Consider the following 20,093-nt stretch of genomic DNA (forward strand, 5'->3'; position numbering starts at 1 on the left):
GAGTAATCTCATGCTGTTTTAAATTGGCCGCTGAAATAAAAGTCTTTTCACACTCAAAGCACATGTACTCTTTCACACCAGTATGAAGTTTCTGATGTTGTTTCAAACTTTGTAGCAATGTAAAACTCTTTCCACACAAATCACACGAATATGGCTTCTCCTGTGTATGAACTCTCAGGTGCTGCTTCAGGTTTGGAGCCCACAAAAATGTTTGCCCGCACTGATCACATGAGTACAGTTTCTCTCTTGTGTGGCTGTTCATGTGACTCTTAAGGTTTGATGATTGTGTGAAACTCTTCCCACATTGATCACACGTGTACGGTTTCTCTCCAGTGTGGATGTTCATGTGCAATGCAAGGTATTCTTTTCGAGAGAAACTCTTCCCGCACTGATCACATGTGTATGGTCTCTTTCCAGTATGAAGTCTCATGTGAATATCAAGATTATATTTGCGTGTGAAACTCTTTGAACACCGAGTGCAGGTGAAAGATTTCTTGGCTCTTCTTTTCTTTAAATCTTTCTGTTTGGTTTGAGAGCAACTCAAAGGCTTTTCTCTGGTTTTGACATGATTTTTCTCCTCAACTTCACTCAATTCTTCACTCTCCTGGTTATCTTCAATCAGCTCTGAAATAAAAGTAAAAATGGTTAGTTTTCAGGAACTTTTCATCAACCCTGTTACCAAAGTTACTGTAAGAAAAATAATCTCTATCACTATGAATAACTGCTATAATTTATGGGAAATAAATTAGTAACTAGCTAATCAGATTTTGCTTAAGTCATTACTTACTAGATCAATTGTGTTTACTTTTGATGTATAAAAAGCAAACTGTATAGAAATAAAAATGTGGTTAAAATGGCTGCAAAATAAAACTGCGAATCAACCATTTAACTAAATCTGATTTAATCGAGTTTTTCAGAATCACGGATGAATGAGAAATCAATAATAAACACCAACCTGTTTGTTCAGTATCTTCAGTGTGTTTGATTCTGAGGGTTGAGGCTTCTTGATCTCTCATCTTCTCTCTGTCCTCTTCAATAAACTCAGACTTCACAGATTTCAGCTCTTCTTCTCTTCTGAACTGATGAGATGTTCCAGCAATTATTGGTGAACTACAGTGGGAGGAGCTTCACTGATTAAGTGATTCATGTGGGAGGAGCTTCACTGATTATGTGATTCATGTGGGAGGAGCTTCACTGATGATGTGATTCCTGTGGGAGGAGCTTCAATGATGATGTGATTCATGTGGGAGGATCTTCATGAATGATGTGATTCCTGTGGGAGGAGCTTCACTGATGATGTGATTCCTGTGGGAGGAGCTTCACTGATGTGATTCCTGTGGGAGGAGCTTCACTGAAGGTGAATTGCAGCATGAGAGAAGATGAAAAAAAAAACACCTTACCAAGATCGGTTTTACAACACAATGTTAATATATATATATATATATATATATATATATATATTTAAACATAAATAATGGTAAGAAAAACAGTTGAAAAACTAAACACAGAAAAAAAAGTATTGTTGACACCAAGGAAATTAGCTTAAAGTGGCAATTTACAGGAGATCTGAGGCATCAGCATAATAAATGAGTTGAAAACCAGAACTATTTACATGAAAATAAAGAGTCTTTTCAGCAGCACTGTTAATATTGATGAGCCTCTATCAACACCCATTCAACAAGACATTCATATCATCTCTCTTTATTCTCAGTGTTTGCTGTTGGGACCAGATTTGAGGATATAAAAGAATATAAAACTGCTTTACTGAAGTACAGTTATTTATCAAAATATGACATTGACAAAATAAATAAATTATTGATAAATTACTGACAATAACAAACAAACACTTATGACACTAAAAACTATCTTACAACACCATAGCCTAACATGACCATAGTAATCCTAAACTTGATTTTTCTGTACATAAACTGACAATGATCATAACATTTTTCAAAGCAATATTTAATGCTTCCTGTGTCAAACTTCATATATTCCCATTTATGAATAGATTTGAAATTTCAAATCTTCAAAATGTGAAAAACGTTCATTACTCATTACAGGAACAAAATGTGTTTGGAAATACAGTTGCAATGCAGACCTATTTCAATTTTTACAAGTAAAAATAATCCAGATGTCAGCGGAGAAAAAAAAGGTAAAAATTAAAATGGTAGCAGCAATAGGCTACTTGAGATCGATTCCCACCAGTACCCTTCACAGATAAATATTTATTTATTTAGTTTTATTATTATTACTGGGCATTCACTAACAGTTCAACTACAACCATCAAAACGAAGCACAAAAGCAGTCGAAATCGCTCAGCTCTGAATGAATTAATTTTTTCCTCACATGCTGCTACAGCAGTAACGTTAAATGATCCCGATGAAAACAAAACAGAAACGAGTCTGTAAAACGTCGCTTAAACAAGCTGTAAAGTGTGTTTGATGTTTGTGTAAATGTGTGAAATACTGTGAACTGCTCGCCTCTCCGGGATTTATACTGTCCTCTAAAACCGTCGACAATTACCGGTGATTAGTCTTTTTTCGGTTTTGTGTTGAATGAGTCGATGAATTAATAATTCATGTACCAACTTAAAAAAAAAAATCTGAAACTATTAGCTTTATTTCACATCAACAATTAATCACAGTAAGATTTTCTCTAAAAGCACAGAACAAACAATAATTAGCTTAAAGAAAGAAATCTGACAGATAAAACTATTTTGACAAATACAACATACAAAACATACCTCGTTGGCTCAGTACCGAGAGAGGAATTAGTTTCAGTCTTTTTCTTCTTCTTTCTGTTTATCTTATCTCTCTTAAACTTTGCTTAGTGACCACACTTTAGTCATACATATTTCTTTCTCTCGAGAGATCGCTTCTTCTGCGGAAATTAACCTCTTCTCTGCATACAAAGCTCACTCTGAAGCTACAGCGCCCCTAGTGGCACTTAACGGTAATACTAATAAAAATACAGAGAATGAATAGAAACGAAAATGCAGCAGTAACAAGATTAATGAGAACGGGTTGGAGGGAAAGAGGACACGTTCCAGGTAAAGGCTTGGATGGCAAAAATGGGGTCTGGGAATGTCACATCTAAGATCGATCTTGATGTGTTGGACAGTCTAATTAGCAATGAAATGAAAAAGAAATATGGGAAAATAATTGTAGAAGTCATACCCTGGATTTAGAATCATGGTATTTCCAAAAATAAAATGTACATTTAGCATAACAGCCCTGAATAACGTAAAAGAGAGTTTGGAAACGTGGAAACAAATTAAGAGGTTATAAAAAGTGGAAAAACAAACAAAAAGATAAGTCAAAAGAACATAGACATTTTTATTTGTATTAAATAACAGGCATGAAGCAGCAGAACGCAGAGAAATACATTTCAATGTAATTTAGGAATGAACTAAAATTATAGTTCTGTAGCATGTGAAGATAAAAGAACAGATCATATTACTCAGAATTCTTCTCTTTATTCCCTCAGACTTTGATCTGGACTCCTGGCTTCACACCTTTAGAGAAATGCCACAGCAGCACCAGATTCAGCCACCACCGCTGCCTCCATCCTACAGCGCAGCTGCATCTGCACGACAATCCTTGCCACCTGACGAAAGACAAACACAGATCTTCAAACTGACCCTCAACAACTTCAACAGCATCATTATCATCCAGAAAGTCTGCCACCAGCGACTGCCTAAGAGTAGTGAAATACTCCATGACTGGAGTCAGCACCATATCTAAAGTTTATGAGAGAATGACACTGCAGCCTGAACGAGCATGAACTGGAGGAAAGAGGAGCATGTTGAACTGTCCACTGTCCACATTTGAGAAGAATGGTATTGGCTGTGTGGAAGCATATTCTTGAAGCATCTTGAAAACGTTGCCATCGGTCTAATGTTTGCTGGGTACTGAAGTACATAAAAAAAATCTTTCTTAGTTTAACACAGTATGCAAGATTTAATCTGATAAAACATATTTTTTAGACTCAAGCCCTATAAAGTGAGCACACGCTTTCGAGTGCAGTTTTGAGTACACTAGACACTCCACATAAAGCATTAAGGTGACTGATATTGTGGTCTGCTGGCATCTCAGTGTGTTCCTGCAGCTTGCCTTGCAGTTATTTATAGATGTAAAAAAATTTGTTTTGACAAAAAAAAAAATCACACAGATTTTGCTGTTGAACTGTATACATTAATTTTGAATTATTATTAAAATAAAAACAAAATGTTTTAATTTTTCTTGAAAAAAGCTTGCAGAAAACGGTTCTCAATGTTGAATTTGGTAAAAACAATGATCATTATTTCAGATGTTTCTAGTCTTAACCTGTGGGCCCACTTGTCATTTTAAACTGTGATATCTTAGTCTGAATTTAAAGTAATCTTGACAAACTATATATTCACTGAAAGCTTAAAGACTCTAGTTTTCATATTTGGTGACTAATTTCTGAAAGAAAGCAACTGTAATTTATTAATTTGTAAGAAGAGTACTCAGAGTCAGAGAGCGAGTTCTAACCTTTTAGTCTAGATGGAAATAGGGGTCCACGCGCACCCCCCGGCTTTTTTTATGCCACCTGATTTTTTTAAATCCTTAAAGTGTCTATTTTCATAATCTGCCAGGTGCCAAGCTGAAATAATGTCCCAAAGGGTTCTTTTTTAACCCTTTGCTGCACCCGACCGGAATCCAAAAAATCAAAAAGTGATGTAGAAAGTGGCATAACATTAGAAGTAAACAACATACAGAGACAAATAAACACATTTTCCCATACAATTCTGACCCCAGGAATATAATGGAATGGTTATTTTTGACATTTCACAACATATTGACCTTATTTCTGGACAAAATAGCAAAAAATGAACAAAGATGTGTAGAGGATCAACTATTTTTTCGCTTTCTCAAGCGCATAGGGTGTTTTTTTTTTCCACAACATATTCTTTATCACTCAAGTGTCTATTTTAAGATTAAATTGGGTACCAAGCTGAAATAATGTCCAAAATACTTTATTTTTAACCCTTTGCACCAAACCTGAAAAATCTAAATATGATTTAAAGTGGCATAACTTTTGATGTAAACTACTCACAGAGACAAATGGACACATTTTTCAATACAATACAATTATGACCCCAGAAATTTTTATTTGTCATGTTTTATAACATCTTGACCATCTGTGGTCAAAAAGAGCAAAAAAAAGTTCATTTGACAGCGTTTTTATTATACTTAGTAGCCTGAAATAGGGTTGATTTTAACCTTTTACTTCACCTATCCTGAAACTGAAGTTATTTAAAATAGTTTTACTTTTGAAGTTAACAAAACAAAGCAAATTAACTTAAATAAATAAAAATAATAATAAAATAAATAAATAAACTACAGAAAAAATAGAAAAAGGTCCAAAAAGTTGACTGAGCATAAACTGCAAGTTTTTTTTAATTTTGGGGCTTTGCAGTTGGCAGTTGGCAGTCGTCGGTTCGTACCCGCAGATCGCCATGTCCCACTGCTCTCTCTTTTGGAAAAATTTCAGTAAGTACTTGAAACTATAATTAAGATATACCTTTATAGTCATAACTTAAAGTGATTTTCGACAGTTTTTACTATAATCACAGGCTTTCGGAAATCGAATCTGTATTCTTGACTAGCAGTGTTGGTAGCTTAGTTGGGTGGAGGATATGAGATATGAGACTCTGTGAAGACGTCAGTTCACCATACCACATGAGGGATATTTGTGAACAGATTCCATTGAAATTAGAGGACTTGTCTTTGGATAGAATTGGCTATCACCAATATTGCTATAAAAGCTTTACAGGGAAAATAAATCATTTAAGTGTCAAAGGCTTCTTCATCTGGTGAATCATTATCATTGAAAAGGGACTCTCTGCGCCATGTCAAATGACTGTCAGTTCAATCTGAAGGAGCTCCAAGAAGGTGTTCCTTCTTGTTTCCCAATCAGTGCATTTTCTTTGACAAAGCAAACTCCAAGTTCAATGGCAAGACTGAAGAGCTTACAAAGTTTTAGAGTTGGAAACACAAGGAACCAGGCTGGAAAGTTATTAAACCTAGGGCACAAGAATTAAAGAAAGAGGCTCTTTATCGCAAAGTGCAGGGCAAGGACCTTTTTGCAATGGAAGCTACAGTAATTATCATCCATCATGCAGAAACAATTTCAACACAGAGTACCAAACCCATGAGCGTGCAAGGGAGAGAGTAGAAAAGGCAGCAGACAACACTGAGGCCCAGAAGATAGCAGCACATAACAAGTCATATTGTGTGGTAAAGGATTACATTCTTAGGAATGTGATTGATTGCAAAGAGGTTGTCCAGCTAAGATCCATGTGCAACTTGTACATGAAGACATTGGAAATTCAACATTTTCCTAATCCTGAATACCGCAGTAAGAAATTGGCAAGACGGTTACAGGGAGACAAAGACATCTCTCATGAACTCACATTCTCCAAGGTGCAACAACATGAGTGTATTAAGTCGAACCTCATATACAGCTCAGCATTACTGTAGATGAAGCAGTTGGATGTGCATACAAACTTGGAACAGCTGACCAACTGTTTTACATTTTTTACATTTTCAAAATTTACATTTTTTATTTGCGATTTGAATTATACTGCTGCATTCATGACAATTTTCATTATTTTGTTTTTATTTTGCTTTGCATAACACTGGTCTTTAATGTTGTTTTCTTTGTTTGTTGGCAGGGCCTGGGCACCCGGGGGCAGATGCGTGACCAATTAGGTGGTATGGTCTTCACTGTAGTCGTGGTCTTCTCTGACATGAGTCGTGGAGTGTGTGCTGTGCTGGTGTGTGTGCACTGAATGGGGTGCTCTTCATAGAGGTGATATCTTGAGACTGCCCTTGGGCATGCCCAGGATCCTCTGCAGCCAACATTAGAACTTAATAAATTGAAGCGTGATTGCTGGTCAACACCTTTTACACGAAAGGACTGTCTTTTTAACAATTAATAAATTGTATATGTTTTTCAATCACCTATGTCTCTGACTCCAACTGTGATTAGGATCTGTGTGTGCCTTAGCTTAGGGGTTATATTAAATTCTTGGGGCGAAATCCCCCAAGTGGCGTAGTCGGAAATAATTAACTGAATTGAGCGTGGGTATAAATTGTTCCGCCCAATGTCATAAAATAGAGCCGTCACTCCCGAGCACTTCGTCACATTTTGGCGTAGTCGGCAGGATTTATCACTAGATTGGGTCAGAGACAATAGGTTTGTGTTGTTTGTATTGTCTTTATGGTTGTGATTCTTTTTTTTTTTTTTTTTTAAACAGAACAGCAGCTTGGTGTAAGGGCAGGTGGCTTTTCTCCGGGGTGGTAAGTTTACTTTAAATTTCATCCGAAATGGAGGAAGAATTACAGGGGTTGCGGGAGTTGGTAGCCCAGTTAAGGGCTGATAATGCCAGGATGGAACAGCTACAGGCGCCTGTGGTTGGTGTTTCCGGGGATGGTGAAGCCTTGGCTGGTACTTCGACTGCTCCACCTGTAGGTTCCCAATCTTCTGGTGCTAGTGCACCAGAACGATTAGTTTTTGTGCCGCGAGAGCGTCGATGCCCAAAATTTAGCGGTAAATCTGGTATAAGTGTCGATGAATGGGTCGAAGAGGCACGGGCTTGCATGAGGGCGCGGTATACGGGGACCGCTGAACAAGCTTTTTTTGTATTCTACCACCTGGAAGGGGAGGCCCGAGAGGAGATTCGGTATCGTCCTGAGGCAGAGCGCGGAGATCCTGATAAAATTATTAAAGCATTGCAAGAGCTTTATGGGTGTTCAGAGTTGTACGTCGCTTTGCAAGAATCTTTCTTTTCAAGGAAGCAACAGGAAGGTGAGACATTGTTAGAATTCTCCCTTGCGCTTATGGCTCTTTTAGAGCGGGTTAAGAACCAAGCACCTAATGCTGTCGCGAATTCTGAGATTGTATTGCGGGATCAATTTGTGGAGCACGTGTCCAATAATACTCTGCGACGTGAGCTTAAACAATTAGTTCGTCGTGAGCCTACTGCTACGTTATTAGAAGTTCGTAGAGAAGCAATTAGGTGGGAACGTGAGGGGATGCCTGGGGGTGTAAGGGGACGTAGCCAGTCCGTCCCGGTAGCCTACGGCCTTCAGTATGGGGTACGTGGGGCCACCTTTGCTGATAGGCAAAACCCCCCACAACAGTCTGAGATGAGATGAGATGCAAACTGCGCGAAATGTTCTGACAGCAACAGCAACAATTGAACCAGCTCACACAGACCGTTGCTTGTCTCCAAACCCCGTACATGCACGCTAGATCATCGCGTCCGAGTCCAGTCATATGTAGACGGTGTCAGCGCCCGGGTCATTATGCTCGCGAGTGCGATGGGGGCCGGGCTCGTCCTCCCCAGCCGGTAGCCGGTCCCTCTACTATTACACACGGTCAACCGCGCTCTCCTCGGCTGGCAGAAATCTAGCTCCCGCCAGGTCGCAGAGTCACGATCTTGGTGGGGAGGTAGCTGACTCCCATCCCACAGATACACATAATCCATTTTCTCGCTTGATCTCCTCGTGTCCTCATTTGACCGTCTCTATAGGAGGAGTGTTAGTACCTTGTTAAGTCGACACTGGGGCAATGGTGTCGACTATTGTAGAAAGTTGTTTTCGTCAACATTTCGAGCCTTGGGGGCGGGACCAGTTGCAGGGCTGTCAGTGGTTGCAGCTAAGAGCGGCTAATGGGCTGGAGATCCCGTACATCGGTTATTTGGAGCTGGATGTAGAAATGTGTGGCAGGTTGGTTACAGGGTGTGGTGTCCAGGTGGTTAGGGATCCTCCTGGTGGGCTGAGTGCAGGCATCCCCGGAGTGTTGGGGATGAATATACTTAGCCGGTACTACCAGGAGCTCTTTGGCCAACACGGCACGGCACTTTTTGATCTCCCTGTGGTTATGAAATTTCCAGGTGTTTTGAGGGCCTTTCAGCATTGTCAACACGTGAGTGAAAAAGACCACTCTAAACAGGTAGGTGGAGTGCGGATGCGTGGGCGTAGAGCGCGACGCATTCCTGGAGGCACCATTAAGTGGGTCGCTACAACCTGTTCGGACCAATTTGAGGGCCGAACTGTGTTATTCGAGCCCCCGTGTCTGGCCTTCCTGCTGGGCTTTTGGCCTCGCCGGCCTTGGTACCGGTAAGCCGAGGTACTGCATATGGGCCCGTGGTAAATGTTGGGGCAGCTGATGTGGTGCTCCGCCCTACCACCGTGGTGGGGAGTCTGAAGGAGGTCTACTTGGTTAACCTGCCACAGGGGGTCGTTGAAGTTAAGGCCACAGTCGCCACAGTTCAGTCCCATAGTGCAGGGGGGGAGTCTCCTTTGCTTAACCAGATTGAGTCTCTCGACTTATCCGTTCTGCCTGCTGCAGAGCAGGATCAAGTTAGGGACTTCCTACGCAAGTATCAAGCAGTGTTCTCCTGCCATGAGGGAGATTTAGGTTGCATCCCGTCTAATCTCCCATGATATACCGGTCTTGGATGACGTCCCCGTGCGGCAGCGGTATAGCCGCATTCCCCCTTCAGAATATGAGGTAGTCAAAACTCATATTAATCATCTGTCGGAAGCTGGTATAGTACGTGAGAGCAGTAGTCCATACGCATCGCCCATCGTATTGGTAAAGAAAAAAGACGGTAGCCTGCGCATGTGCATGGACTACCGTCATTTGAACGCCAAAACTAGAAAGGATGTCTTTCCCCTTCCTAGTATCGAGGAATCGTTAGATTCATTGTCCAGGGCCCGCTGGTTTTTCACACTGGATTTAGCCAGCGGGTACCTGCAGGTCCCGGTGTCGGAACATGATAGGCCGAAGACCGCATTCTGTACACCCTTTGGGCTATTCGAATTCAATCGTATGCCGTTCGGCCTCTGCAACGCGCCAAGTACGTTTCAGAGGTTGATGGAGCGTTTGTTTGGTGACCAGCAATGTCAGTCGCTTTTGTTATATCTTGACGACATCGTTGTGTTTTCTACTTCAGTAGCTCAGGATTTACAGAGGCTGGAAATGGTCTTGGACCGGTTGAAGAGAGAAGGGTTGAAGGCAAACTTGCAGAAATGCGTTTTTTTTCAAACAGGAGGTAAGATACTTGGGGCATGTTATATCGGCTCAGGGAGTGGCGACTGACCTGGGCAAGATTGAGGCTGTTGCGCAGTGGCGTTGCCCTACGGTCGTCTCAGAATTGAGGACCTTCTTGGGGCTCGCAAGCTACTATAGGCGCTTCATTGAGGGTTTCGCCAAGCTGGCGGCTCCCTTACATAGACTGGTAGCCGAAGTTGTTGGAGGTAAGTTAGGGAAAAGGAAGGGGCAGAGTTTAGTTCAGGTGTGGACACAACAGTGTCAGGAGTCATTTGAGGCATTGAAGAGTAAGTTTATCTCTGCACCGGTACTAGCTTATGCAGATTTCTCCCGAACCTTCATCTTGGAGGTAGACGCTAGCCATGGCGGCTTAGGCGCTGTACTTTCTCAAGAAAATGACGGGAAAGTGTGCCTCATAGCTTATGCCACTACAAGTTTGAGGCCCACTGAGCGTAACATGAGTAATTACAGTTCCATGAAATTGGAGTTTCTGGCACTCAAGTGGGCCATGGTGGAGAAATTCAGGGAGTATTTGTTGGGACATAAGTGTCTTGTGTTTACCGACAATAACCCCCTGAGTCATTTGACCACGGCAAAGCTTGGGGCCGCCGAGCAGCGCTGGGCTGCTGAGCTGGCTGCCTTCGATTTTGAGGTGAGGTATAGGTCCGGGAGGAGTAATGGTAATGCGGACGCTCTGTCCTGCCAGAACCCTGTCAATCTGGACGATGTTGAGGGCTTGGCGGCCGGTATTTCGGTGCCGGAGTTACTGCAGCAGGCCGTAAGACCACGTGGCATTGTGCATGCTGTAGCAAATGAGATGACTGTCTTGCCTAGCTATTCTGTTTTTGACCTGTGTGTTATGCAGGAGGATGACTCCATCATTGGACCACTGTTGCAGTTTTGGAGACGGGGTAAGCGTCCCATGCCCGAAGAACGGCGCCTGCTGGCTAAGCCCGTCCTCACCCTGCTCCAGCAGTGGGACCGATTGCTGGAGAAGGAGGGTGTATTGTACCGACAAATTTTCTGTCCTGATGGTGGAGAAGAGTGTTATCAGTTAGTATTGCCCGAGGTTCTGAGGCAGGAAGTTTTAGAGCAGCTGCATCAACAGCATGGTCATCAGGGAGTCAAAAGGACTAGTTAGTTGATTAGACGTCGGTGTTACTGGCCGGGTATGTCCGCGGATATTGCTCACTGGTGTAAGGAGTGTGAACGGTGCCAGCTTGCTAAAGAGAGTCAACCAGTGGCATGAGGCTACATGGGCCATTTGTTGGCTTCCAGACCTAACGAGGTTCTGGCCATTGATTTCACGGTACTTGAACCTTCTCAGTCAGGCCATGAGAATATTTTGGTCATGACCGACGATTCAGTAAGTTCTCCATGGCGATACCTACCCGTGACCAGCGAGCCGAGACGGTGGCGCAGGTTTTGGTCGAGGAGTGGTTTTTTAAGTTTGGGGTCCCGGGCCGCATTCATTCCGACCAAGGTCGTAATTTTGAATCGGCCCTGATTCGTCAGCTCTGTGAGCTTTATCACATTAAGAAGTCACGTACGACGCCGTACCATCCGGCCGGAAATGGCCAATGTGAGCGTTTCAATCACACTCTGTATACCCTGTTGCGAACCCTGCCCGGCCCTAGGAAGAGAGACTGGGCCTCGTGTTTATCGCAAGTAATCTTCTGTTATAACACCACCCCTCACCAGGGGACAGGAGAGTCTCCTTATTACTTGATGTTCGGTCAAGAACCTAGGATGCCCTTGGACTTTCTGCTGGGTAATGTGTTAGAGCCAATGGCAGGTAGTGTACAGAGTTGGGTCGTAGAACACCAAAAGCGGTTAAGAGTTGCCTTTCAGGGGGCAACGGAACGCCTGCGGCTGCGGGTCGAAGAAAGGAACGACATGACTCACTTGTTCGTGACTTATCTTTGTCAGAGGGCCAGCTTGTTTATTTACGAGATCATTCGTTTAAAGGACGGCATAAGATTGCAGACTTGTGGAGCCCGGTGTTGTTCCAAGTAGTTCGTCCCCCTGAGGTGGGAGGTGTGCACCCGTGGAGGATCTGAGTAAGGTCCGACGTGTCCACCGCTCGTTATTGAAGGCTTGTGGCCGGAAAGAGGTCCGGCCGGACGGTCAACCTGGAGTTGGAGTAGAAGATCAGGAAGAACTGCAGGTAGATGAGGTAGATGAGGTAGATGAAGTTGACTTGGTTGTGCTTGTGCCAGAGACCCCTGGTGTTGCTCGAGTGACGGGTCATCTGGCACATGCCAATTCTGGTACGAACGGGTTGCCATTGGATCTCCCCTTGATGGGTGCAGTTAGAGGAGAGTCAGGTGACCAGGTCAGGGGACCAGTGGTGGGGGAACCCGAAAAAAAGGAGGGGAAGATTGTAGCAGGAAGGGTTATTACCCCTCCTACATCATCGTTTAGTGTTTAGTCAATGGCTAGGCGTCCAGGGTGTATAAGAGCATGAGATACCAGTTCCTTGGCATGCGTCGTTATCCTGGGCTGTTACGTCATCCATGCGCCCTGTTACTTTCTGTTGGAGTTAGCGTAAAATGTGCTGCTTGTAAAACTTGCCGAAGCTGTTTTAGCCGCTGGCGGGTCTATGTGCTTGTTTGGGGAGTTGAATATGGACACTTGAGACGGGTAAGAGAAACATTTGTGTGCGACGGTGGTTTGTAGTTTATGTTTATGGTTCGCTCTGATTAGGCGAGTAATCTGTATGCGTAGTGTACGATCTATCTGTGCTTCATGCCAACGAGTTTATCAGAGACTTTCGGCTCCATTTACCGCATAGTTTGGGGATAGTGATTCTGAGACAGCATGCTTTGTAAGTATACTGTTTGAGCTTAAGCCAACTGAGAAGAACTCTTGTTTTTAGGCATGCGCTAAGGTCCGTACCGACTTTCTGAATGAGCATTATCTGCTCTGAGCTTCATCATAAGGCTTTATTCGTGCTGGGCCTCATCAGCTGCTGTTCTGTTTTGTGTTTGTTTTGTTTAGTTTTTGGTGTGCTGTTCTGTCACGAGCGAGTCGTCTCGAGTGAACAGCTGATTGAATCGTCTTGGGTAAACCGTTCTAAGTGAGCTGTTCGAGTGAATCATTTCAAGTGAACTGTCCAGTGAACGATGACTCTGTTTCCGTGATTTGTTTGAGTTTTTGTTGTTCCTTTTTCTAGTTTATTTCTTTACTTTCTTTAGTTTAGTATTTTCAAAGAAGAGTACTTTTGCATCTGTTTTTTTTAATTCAATTGTTGTATTAGTAAATTTACATTTTTCATTTGCGATTTGAATTATACTGGTGCATTCATGACAATTTTCATTATTTTGTTTTTATTTTGCTTTGCATAACACTGCTCTTTAATGTTGTTTTCTTTGTTTGTTGGCAGGGCCTGGGCACCCGGGGGCAGATGCGTGACCAATTAGGTGGTAGGGTCTTCACTGTAGTCGTGGTCTTCTCTGACATGAGTCGTGGAGTGTGTGCACTGAATGGGGTGCTCTTCATAGAGGTGTTATCTTGAGACTGCCCTTGGGTATGCACAGGATCCTCTGCAGCCAACATTAGAACTTAATAAATTGAAGAGTGATTGCTGGTCAACACCTTTTACACGAAAGGACTGTCTTTTTAACAATTAATAAATTGTATATGTTTTCAATCACCTATGTCTCTGACTCCAACTGTGATTAGGATCTGTGTGTGCCTTAGCTTAGGGGTTATATTAAATTCTTGTGGCGTAGTTGGAAATAATTAACTGAATTGAGCGTGGGTATGGGTATAAATTGTTCCGCCCAATGTCATAAAATAGAGCTGTCACTCCTGAGCGCTTCGTCTGGATTTTTCCTGTAAAGCTTTTATAGCAGTATTGGTGATAGCCAATTGTATCCAAAGACAAGTCCTCTAATTTCAACGGAACCTGTTCATAAATATCCCTCATGTGGTATGGTGAACTGACGTCTTTACAGAATCTCATATCTCATATAGTGTGTAGATATGATAGCTTCTTGCTTGCCCTCCCCACCTGAATGTGTTGAGTGTTGTAAAATTACCATACTCAGAAAGAGTTGAGACATGTAAAATATGTGTTAGGGAACGAATCCTCTTTGGAAGCACTTGAGCTGTGTTACAATGTTTAATTTTCCCCTTGGTAAGTATGTATGTATTGATCCCAGGGGCATAGCAAGCCTTTCAAAAGTGTGGGGGATGGATGTGGTTTGTTTATAAACAATAAAAATGATGAATACAGTGACAGAGGGGGACAAAATGCAGGGCTTAAAGTTCTCTGGCTTGCAGCGTTTGGCTGGGAAAAAAATAATCCTACATTAAAAAAATAAATAAATAAAAAAAATCAGAAAATGGGAGAAAAACAAAACGCCCACAGAAAGCTTTTTTCTCTGGTGTTATAAATAATGTAACAATTTACTGTTTTTAAACATTAAAATAATATACACTTTTCTTTCATAGTTCTTCAACAGGTATGTAAACAATGTCATGATTTCTCACTTTTTTCTCCTCAACACAACAGGTAACGTTACAATCAAACACAACAGGTAAGTATCCACAAAAGTATTCAGCTAATCAACAAACAATACTCAAAATATCATAATCAATGAACCCATAAATACACTGCTTAACAATGGCAGTTTGTCCCCCCTCCTCGTCTGTTCCCTGCTTCATCACAGTTATGTTATACATTGCATGCCACATAACGTTACATTTACAAACGAATTTAGCTAGCTGAACAATATCCCAATAATACCAATTAGCATTAGTCTAAAAAACGAAATATAATACCGAAAACACTCGACATGTCAACAAAACGATAACAGAACATCTTCCCAAACACATATCAAGCTTATTTAAAAACCTTGAAAGCATAAACACTCAAAGTACCTGGAAAAAGGAGATGTAAATAACCATAACCATAAGTTCCCGCCTCCTCAGCGCGAGCTGACCGATAACACCCCAAGAGAGGCGGGACTTAGGGCAGAACAGCCAATCATCAACCGGTCACACTCAAAGCCGCTGTCATTTGAGGGGGAGGGGGAGAGGAAGGGTGAGAGGAGGCAGCCGCAGCGAGCGCAGACACAGAGCGGCCAGAGAAACGGAGGAGCGACTGTTAGAGGTGTGCGATACCGCTAGATTTGGTATCGATCCGATACCAAGTAAATACAGGGCCAGTATCGCCGATACCGATACCAATACCGATACTTTTTAATAATTAAGGTGGATGCGTCTTCAACCTAAATCTAAATGAATTTTCATGACTTTTAATTTGTTTTAGTGATTTGCATTTTGGGTTATTAATCAGTACTACAAAAGCTTTTGTTCAGAAACAACTTTTGGTTACTTCTGATTTATTTAAATAAACAAAGTTACAAAATGATTATGTCACAAATATAAAAAATGTAAAAACAAATTCTCTTTTCAAGTAGCATGTTAATAAAAAAATGTTTCTCCTCTTTAGTGCACTTCTTTTCAGGATTTTTTTCTTAAAGTCACAAAGTTTTACTTCAAAATGTAAAACAAATTCTCCTTATACAAAATTCCTGAAGCCGACATCTTCCACTATGGAAAGAGGTTGCAGGTCCTTCACAATCATTTCTGATTGCGCCTTGTAATATCCACTGCTCTTGGAGAATCAGCTATTGATAAAATAATACAAATAATTAAGTCTGGTGCACATCTAGGTGAAGTTTAAATATAGAAACTAGTATCCCTTTCACAGCTAACACAAAAAGGGTAGATCGACCTGAAAATACAGCCATACAACGCTCCTCTTTCTCTCCGCCTTTGACTGACTGCTGTTAGAAATGCGCGGCTGAGCGGTGCGCGCGCATGACTGCTGGTGGTAGCGCTAGTGGTGAGTCACGTGACGGTACAACACAGGAGAGGGGGCGGAGAACAGTGTCGATCACGAGCAGCACTCTTGAGAGCTTGCTCTGCTCTGTGACAGCAGCAGCATATTGACAAACACGGCCATGTCGCAAAACGAGAGAAACTGAAACTTAAGTATCGATATTTTCCCGTTGGTATCGATCAATACCGATACCAACGTTGGTATCGATATTATCGATATTAGTATCGATCTGCCCACCTCTAGCGACTGTAGTAGTTTGTGCAAAATTGCGGAAAAATTGCAGAAAACGTGTGGGTGTTGAACCCTCTCACCGGGAAAAGTGTGGGTGTTAAAACACCCACATCCCCCACGGGTGCGACGCCCCTGATTGAGCCTGAAAAAAAAGAAGAAAAAAAAACTTTAGCTAGTAGCTACCAACTAAGCTACCAACACTGCTAGTCAAGAATACAGATTTGATTTCCGAAAGCCTGTGATTATAGTAAAAACTGTTGAAAAATCACTTTAAGTTATGACTACAAAGGTATATCTTAATTATAGTTTCAAATACTTACTGAAATTTTTCCAAAAGAGAGAGCAGTGGGAGATGGCGATCTGCGGGTACGAACCGACGACTGCCAACTGCCAACTGCAAAGCCCCAAAATTAAAAAAAAACTTGCAGTTTATGCTCAGTCAACTTTTTGGACTTTTTTGGATTTTTTTCTGTAGTTATTTATTTATTTATTAAAAATTTAAGTTAATTTGCTGTTAATTTGTTAGTTTGTTTTGTTTACTTCAAAAGTAAAACTATTTTAAATATGTTCAGGTTCAGGATAGGTGAAGTAAAAGGTTAAAATAAACCCTATTTCAGGCTGCTGAACATAATAAAAATGCTCTCTTTTTGACAACAGATGGTCAAGATGTTATAAAACATGACAAATAAAAATGTATGGGGTCAGAATTGTATTGAAAAATGTGTTCATTTGTCTCTGTTAGTTGTTTACATAAAAAGTTATACCACTTTATATCATATTTAGATTTTTCGGGTTGGTGCAAAGGGTTAAAAATTAAGCATTTTGGACATTATTTCAGCTTGGTACCCAATTTAATCTTAAAATAGACATTTGAATGATAAAGAAATATTATGTTGTGAAAAAAAGAAATCACCCTATGCGCTTGAGAAAACAAAAAAATAGTTGATCCTCTACACATCTTTGGCCATTTTTTGCTATTTTGTCCAGAAATAAGGTCAATATGTTGTCAAATGTCAAAAATAACCATTCCGTTAAATTCCTGGGGTCAGAATTGTATGGGAAAATGTGTTAATTTGTCTCTGTATGTTGTTTACTTCTAATGTTATGCCACTTTCTACATCACTTTTTGATTTTTCAGATTCCGGTCGGGTGCAGCAAAGGGTTAAAAAAGAACCCTTTGGGACATTATTTCAGCTTGGCACCTGGCAGATTATGAAAATAGACACTTTAAGGATTTTAAAAAATCAGGTGGCATAAAAAAGCCGGGGGGTGCGCGTGGACCCTTATTTCCATCTAGACTATTTAACTTTGAAATAGTGATGCACATATGAAATCATGAAAAAAAAAGAAAGAAAAAAAAACAGTAAAAACCTCCATTGATTTTCATGTCGAGGGTTAAAAAGATAACGTTGATTCTATTTTTGGAGAAAAAGAAAAGTATGAAAGGGGTTTGAATATTAAGAAAAAAACAATAGAATCTCCATTTTTGATGAAGCGTGAACTGTAACGTAGGTCTAAGGTTCTCGTTGCATGTCTTTTACGTGTTTTTGAGGTTGAAATGAAATCAAACACTGCCATACTGCCCTTGATACTTCTGAATGTGATATCTACTTCATAATTATTGAGATATGTATGAAAAAACATGTTTCAGATCACTTGAACCATATAGAAATGAGGGTTAAGTTACCCATCCCGACTTAAGAGAAGCAAAGAAGGATCCGTTGCAAAGCTACATGAAAGTATATATTGTATCCGTGATTCTAAAATACATCATAAGTAGAACAATAACTGTTTTTTTTAACAAAGAACAAACAAAAAAAATGTATCTAAACCTCACTTAAAAGTGTTACAGCAACTACATCAGCCTCCTTCGTAACAATACATAACGGTTTGTAGAAAGCTTCTACTTTCCTTCAAGAGTAAGCAACTACAAGTGACACACATGCATTCGACAATAGAATATACCGTAATTCCTCAAATAAGCTGGGGCCTTTATTTACCTGAACTGCAGAAGGTAACAGGATTTTATTTGAAGCAGGCTTTTATTAGAGGCAGACCTTTTTTTCTAATTCCATCTGTTTGATAAGTAATTGTTTTAAATAACCGGTTTTAAATTAAAAGCGATAGCGTTCCAGTAGACAGGCATAACATTAGCACAGAATCAGTTCAGAATCAATCACCAAAAGAATCAGTTCGGTTCAGACGCTCTGTGTGTCGGTCTGCTTCACGCTGAATCACGCATGCGCAGTATCATCAGCTCCTCGGTTCTCGAATCGGACGCGTCCGACAGAAATGCTTCTCGGTTCAGTGTACTGGTGATCCGAAAACCGATGCAACCGGTTCTTGACTCGAGAACGAGAAATGCTCCGGCAGTGGGCGTGTACGTTCGTTATCTGGCTCTGCTGCACAAATTTCCCCCCGGCCTAAATTTGTCCGTGTTACCACGCCCCCGGCCACTATAAGAGGCCCGGCGTTTATTTGACTACCGGTTTTTATTTGAGGAATTACGGTAACATGAAACTCATATAAAATTACAAGTATACATTTATATCATGAAGCAAAATGATATACAATAATAAAACATTTCGACATTGTTCTTTGGGTAGAAACTCCATCTTTGAGTTGATCTGAATCTCAGTTGAATCTGCTGCTTTTAAAGATGAAGATGAACTTTATTAACTGTGAAAACTTGTTTCTGTCATGTTGCTTCTAATGTCTGGTTAGGACAGATTTATCCAGGTGATATTTTATTGCTTGCAGCATTATTGCAGCATCAGATCTGAAAGTGCTGGATCTGAAGATTATCTACTTACTGTGAATGGTTTTTGTATGACTGTGTAGAGCAGATGATTGACTGAAACACTTCCCACATGCAGTGCAGTGATACGGTTTCTCTCCAGTGTGGATCCTCTCATGTGTTTTCATGTATGAAGACTGATTGAATCTCTTGTCACAGTGTGAACACTTGTAAGGTTTCTCTCCAGTGTGGATCCTCTCATGTTTTTTCAGATTTCCTGACCGACTGAATCTCTTGTCACAGTGTGAACACTTGTAAGGTTTCTCTCCAGTGTGAATCATCTCATGCTGTTTTAAACTGTCCGCTGTAATAAAAGTCTTTTCACACTCAAAGCACATGTACTCTCTCACACCAGTATGAAGTTTCTGATGTTGTTTCAAAGTTTCTGGCAATGTAAAACTCTTTCCACACAAATCACACGAATATGGCTTCTCCTGTGTATGAACTCTCAGGTGTCTTTTCAGGTTTGAAGCCCACAAAAATTTTTGCCCGCACTGATCACATGAGTACAGTTTCTCTCTAGTGTGGACGTTCATGTGACTCTTAAGGTTTGCTGATTGTGTGAAATTCTTCCCGCACTGATCACACGTGTACTGTTTCTCTCCAGTGTGGATGTTCATGTGCCGTGCAAGGTATACTTTTCGAGAGAAACTCTTGCCGCACTGATCACATGTGTACAGTTTCTCTCCAGCGTGGATGTTCATGTGACTCTTAAGGTGTGCTGATTGTGTGAAATCCTTCCCGCACTGATCACATATGAACAGATTCTCTCTAGTGTGGACGTTCATGTGACTCTTAAGGTTTGATGATTGTGTGAAACTCTTCCCGCACTGATCACACGTGTATGGTCTCTCTCTAGTGTGAACTCTCATGTGAATATCAAGATAAGATTTGTGTGTGAAACTCTTTGGACACTGAGTGCAGGTGAAAGATTTCTTGCCTCTTCTTTTCTTTAAATCTTTCTGTTTGGTTTGAGAGCAACTCTGAAGTTTTTCTCTGGTTTTGACATGATTTTTCTCCTCAACTTCACTCAATTCTTCACTCTCCTGGTTCTCTTCAATCAGCTCTTAAATAAAAGTAAAAATGGTTAGTTTTCAGGAACTTTTCATCAACCCTGTTACC

At 41.0% G+C, this 20,093-nt stretch overlaps 1 protein-coding gene and 1 long non-coding RNA gene across 47 annotated transcripts in view; one reads left to right on the plus strand and one right to left on the minus strand.

Annotated features, from left to right (window-relative positions):
* Nucleotides 1-20,093, plus strand: part of LOC127952627 (uncharacterized) — a 117,816-nt gene that overhangs the window by 48,413 nt on the left and 49,310 nt on the right. The window lies entirely within an intron of this gene.
* LOC127952544 (zinc finger protein 501) overlaps nucleotides 1-20,093 on the minus strand; it is a 149,857-nt gene that overhangs the window by 46,969 nt on the left and 82,795 nt on the right. For 7 of the 45 annotated variants that reach the window (XM_052551151.1, XM_052551150.1, XM_052551153.1 and 4 more), the window contains exon 3: nucleotides 20,008-20,037. The exons of 14 other annotated variants lie outside the window; for them this stretch is intronic. In XM_052551151.1, the coding sequence (XP_052407111.1) occupies nucleotides 20,008-20,037 (30 nt within the window). Of the gene's footprint in view, nucleotides 1-955; nucleotides 1,352-2,743; nucleotides 3,607-18,558; nucleotides 18,822-18,987; nucleotides 20,038-20,093 lie in introns of those variants that run through there. 24 more of the 45 variants (XM_052551140.1, XM_052551143.1, XM_052551142.1 and 21 more) reach the window with 15 other exon arrangements.

This window comes from Carassius gibelio, chromosome B3, assembly GCF_023724105.1.
Source record: "Carassius gibelio isolate Cgi1373 ecotype wild population from Czech Republic chromosome B3, carGib1.2-hapl.c, whole genome shotgun sequence".
Taxonomy (NCBI): Eukaryota; Metazoa; Chordata; class Actinopteri; order Cypriniformes; family Cyprinidae; genus Carassius; species Carassius gibelio.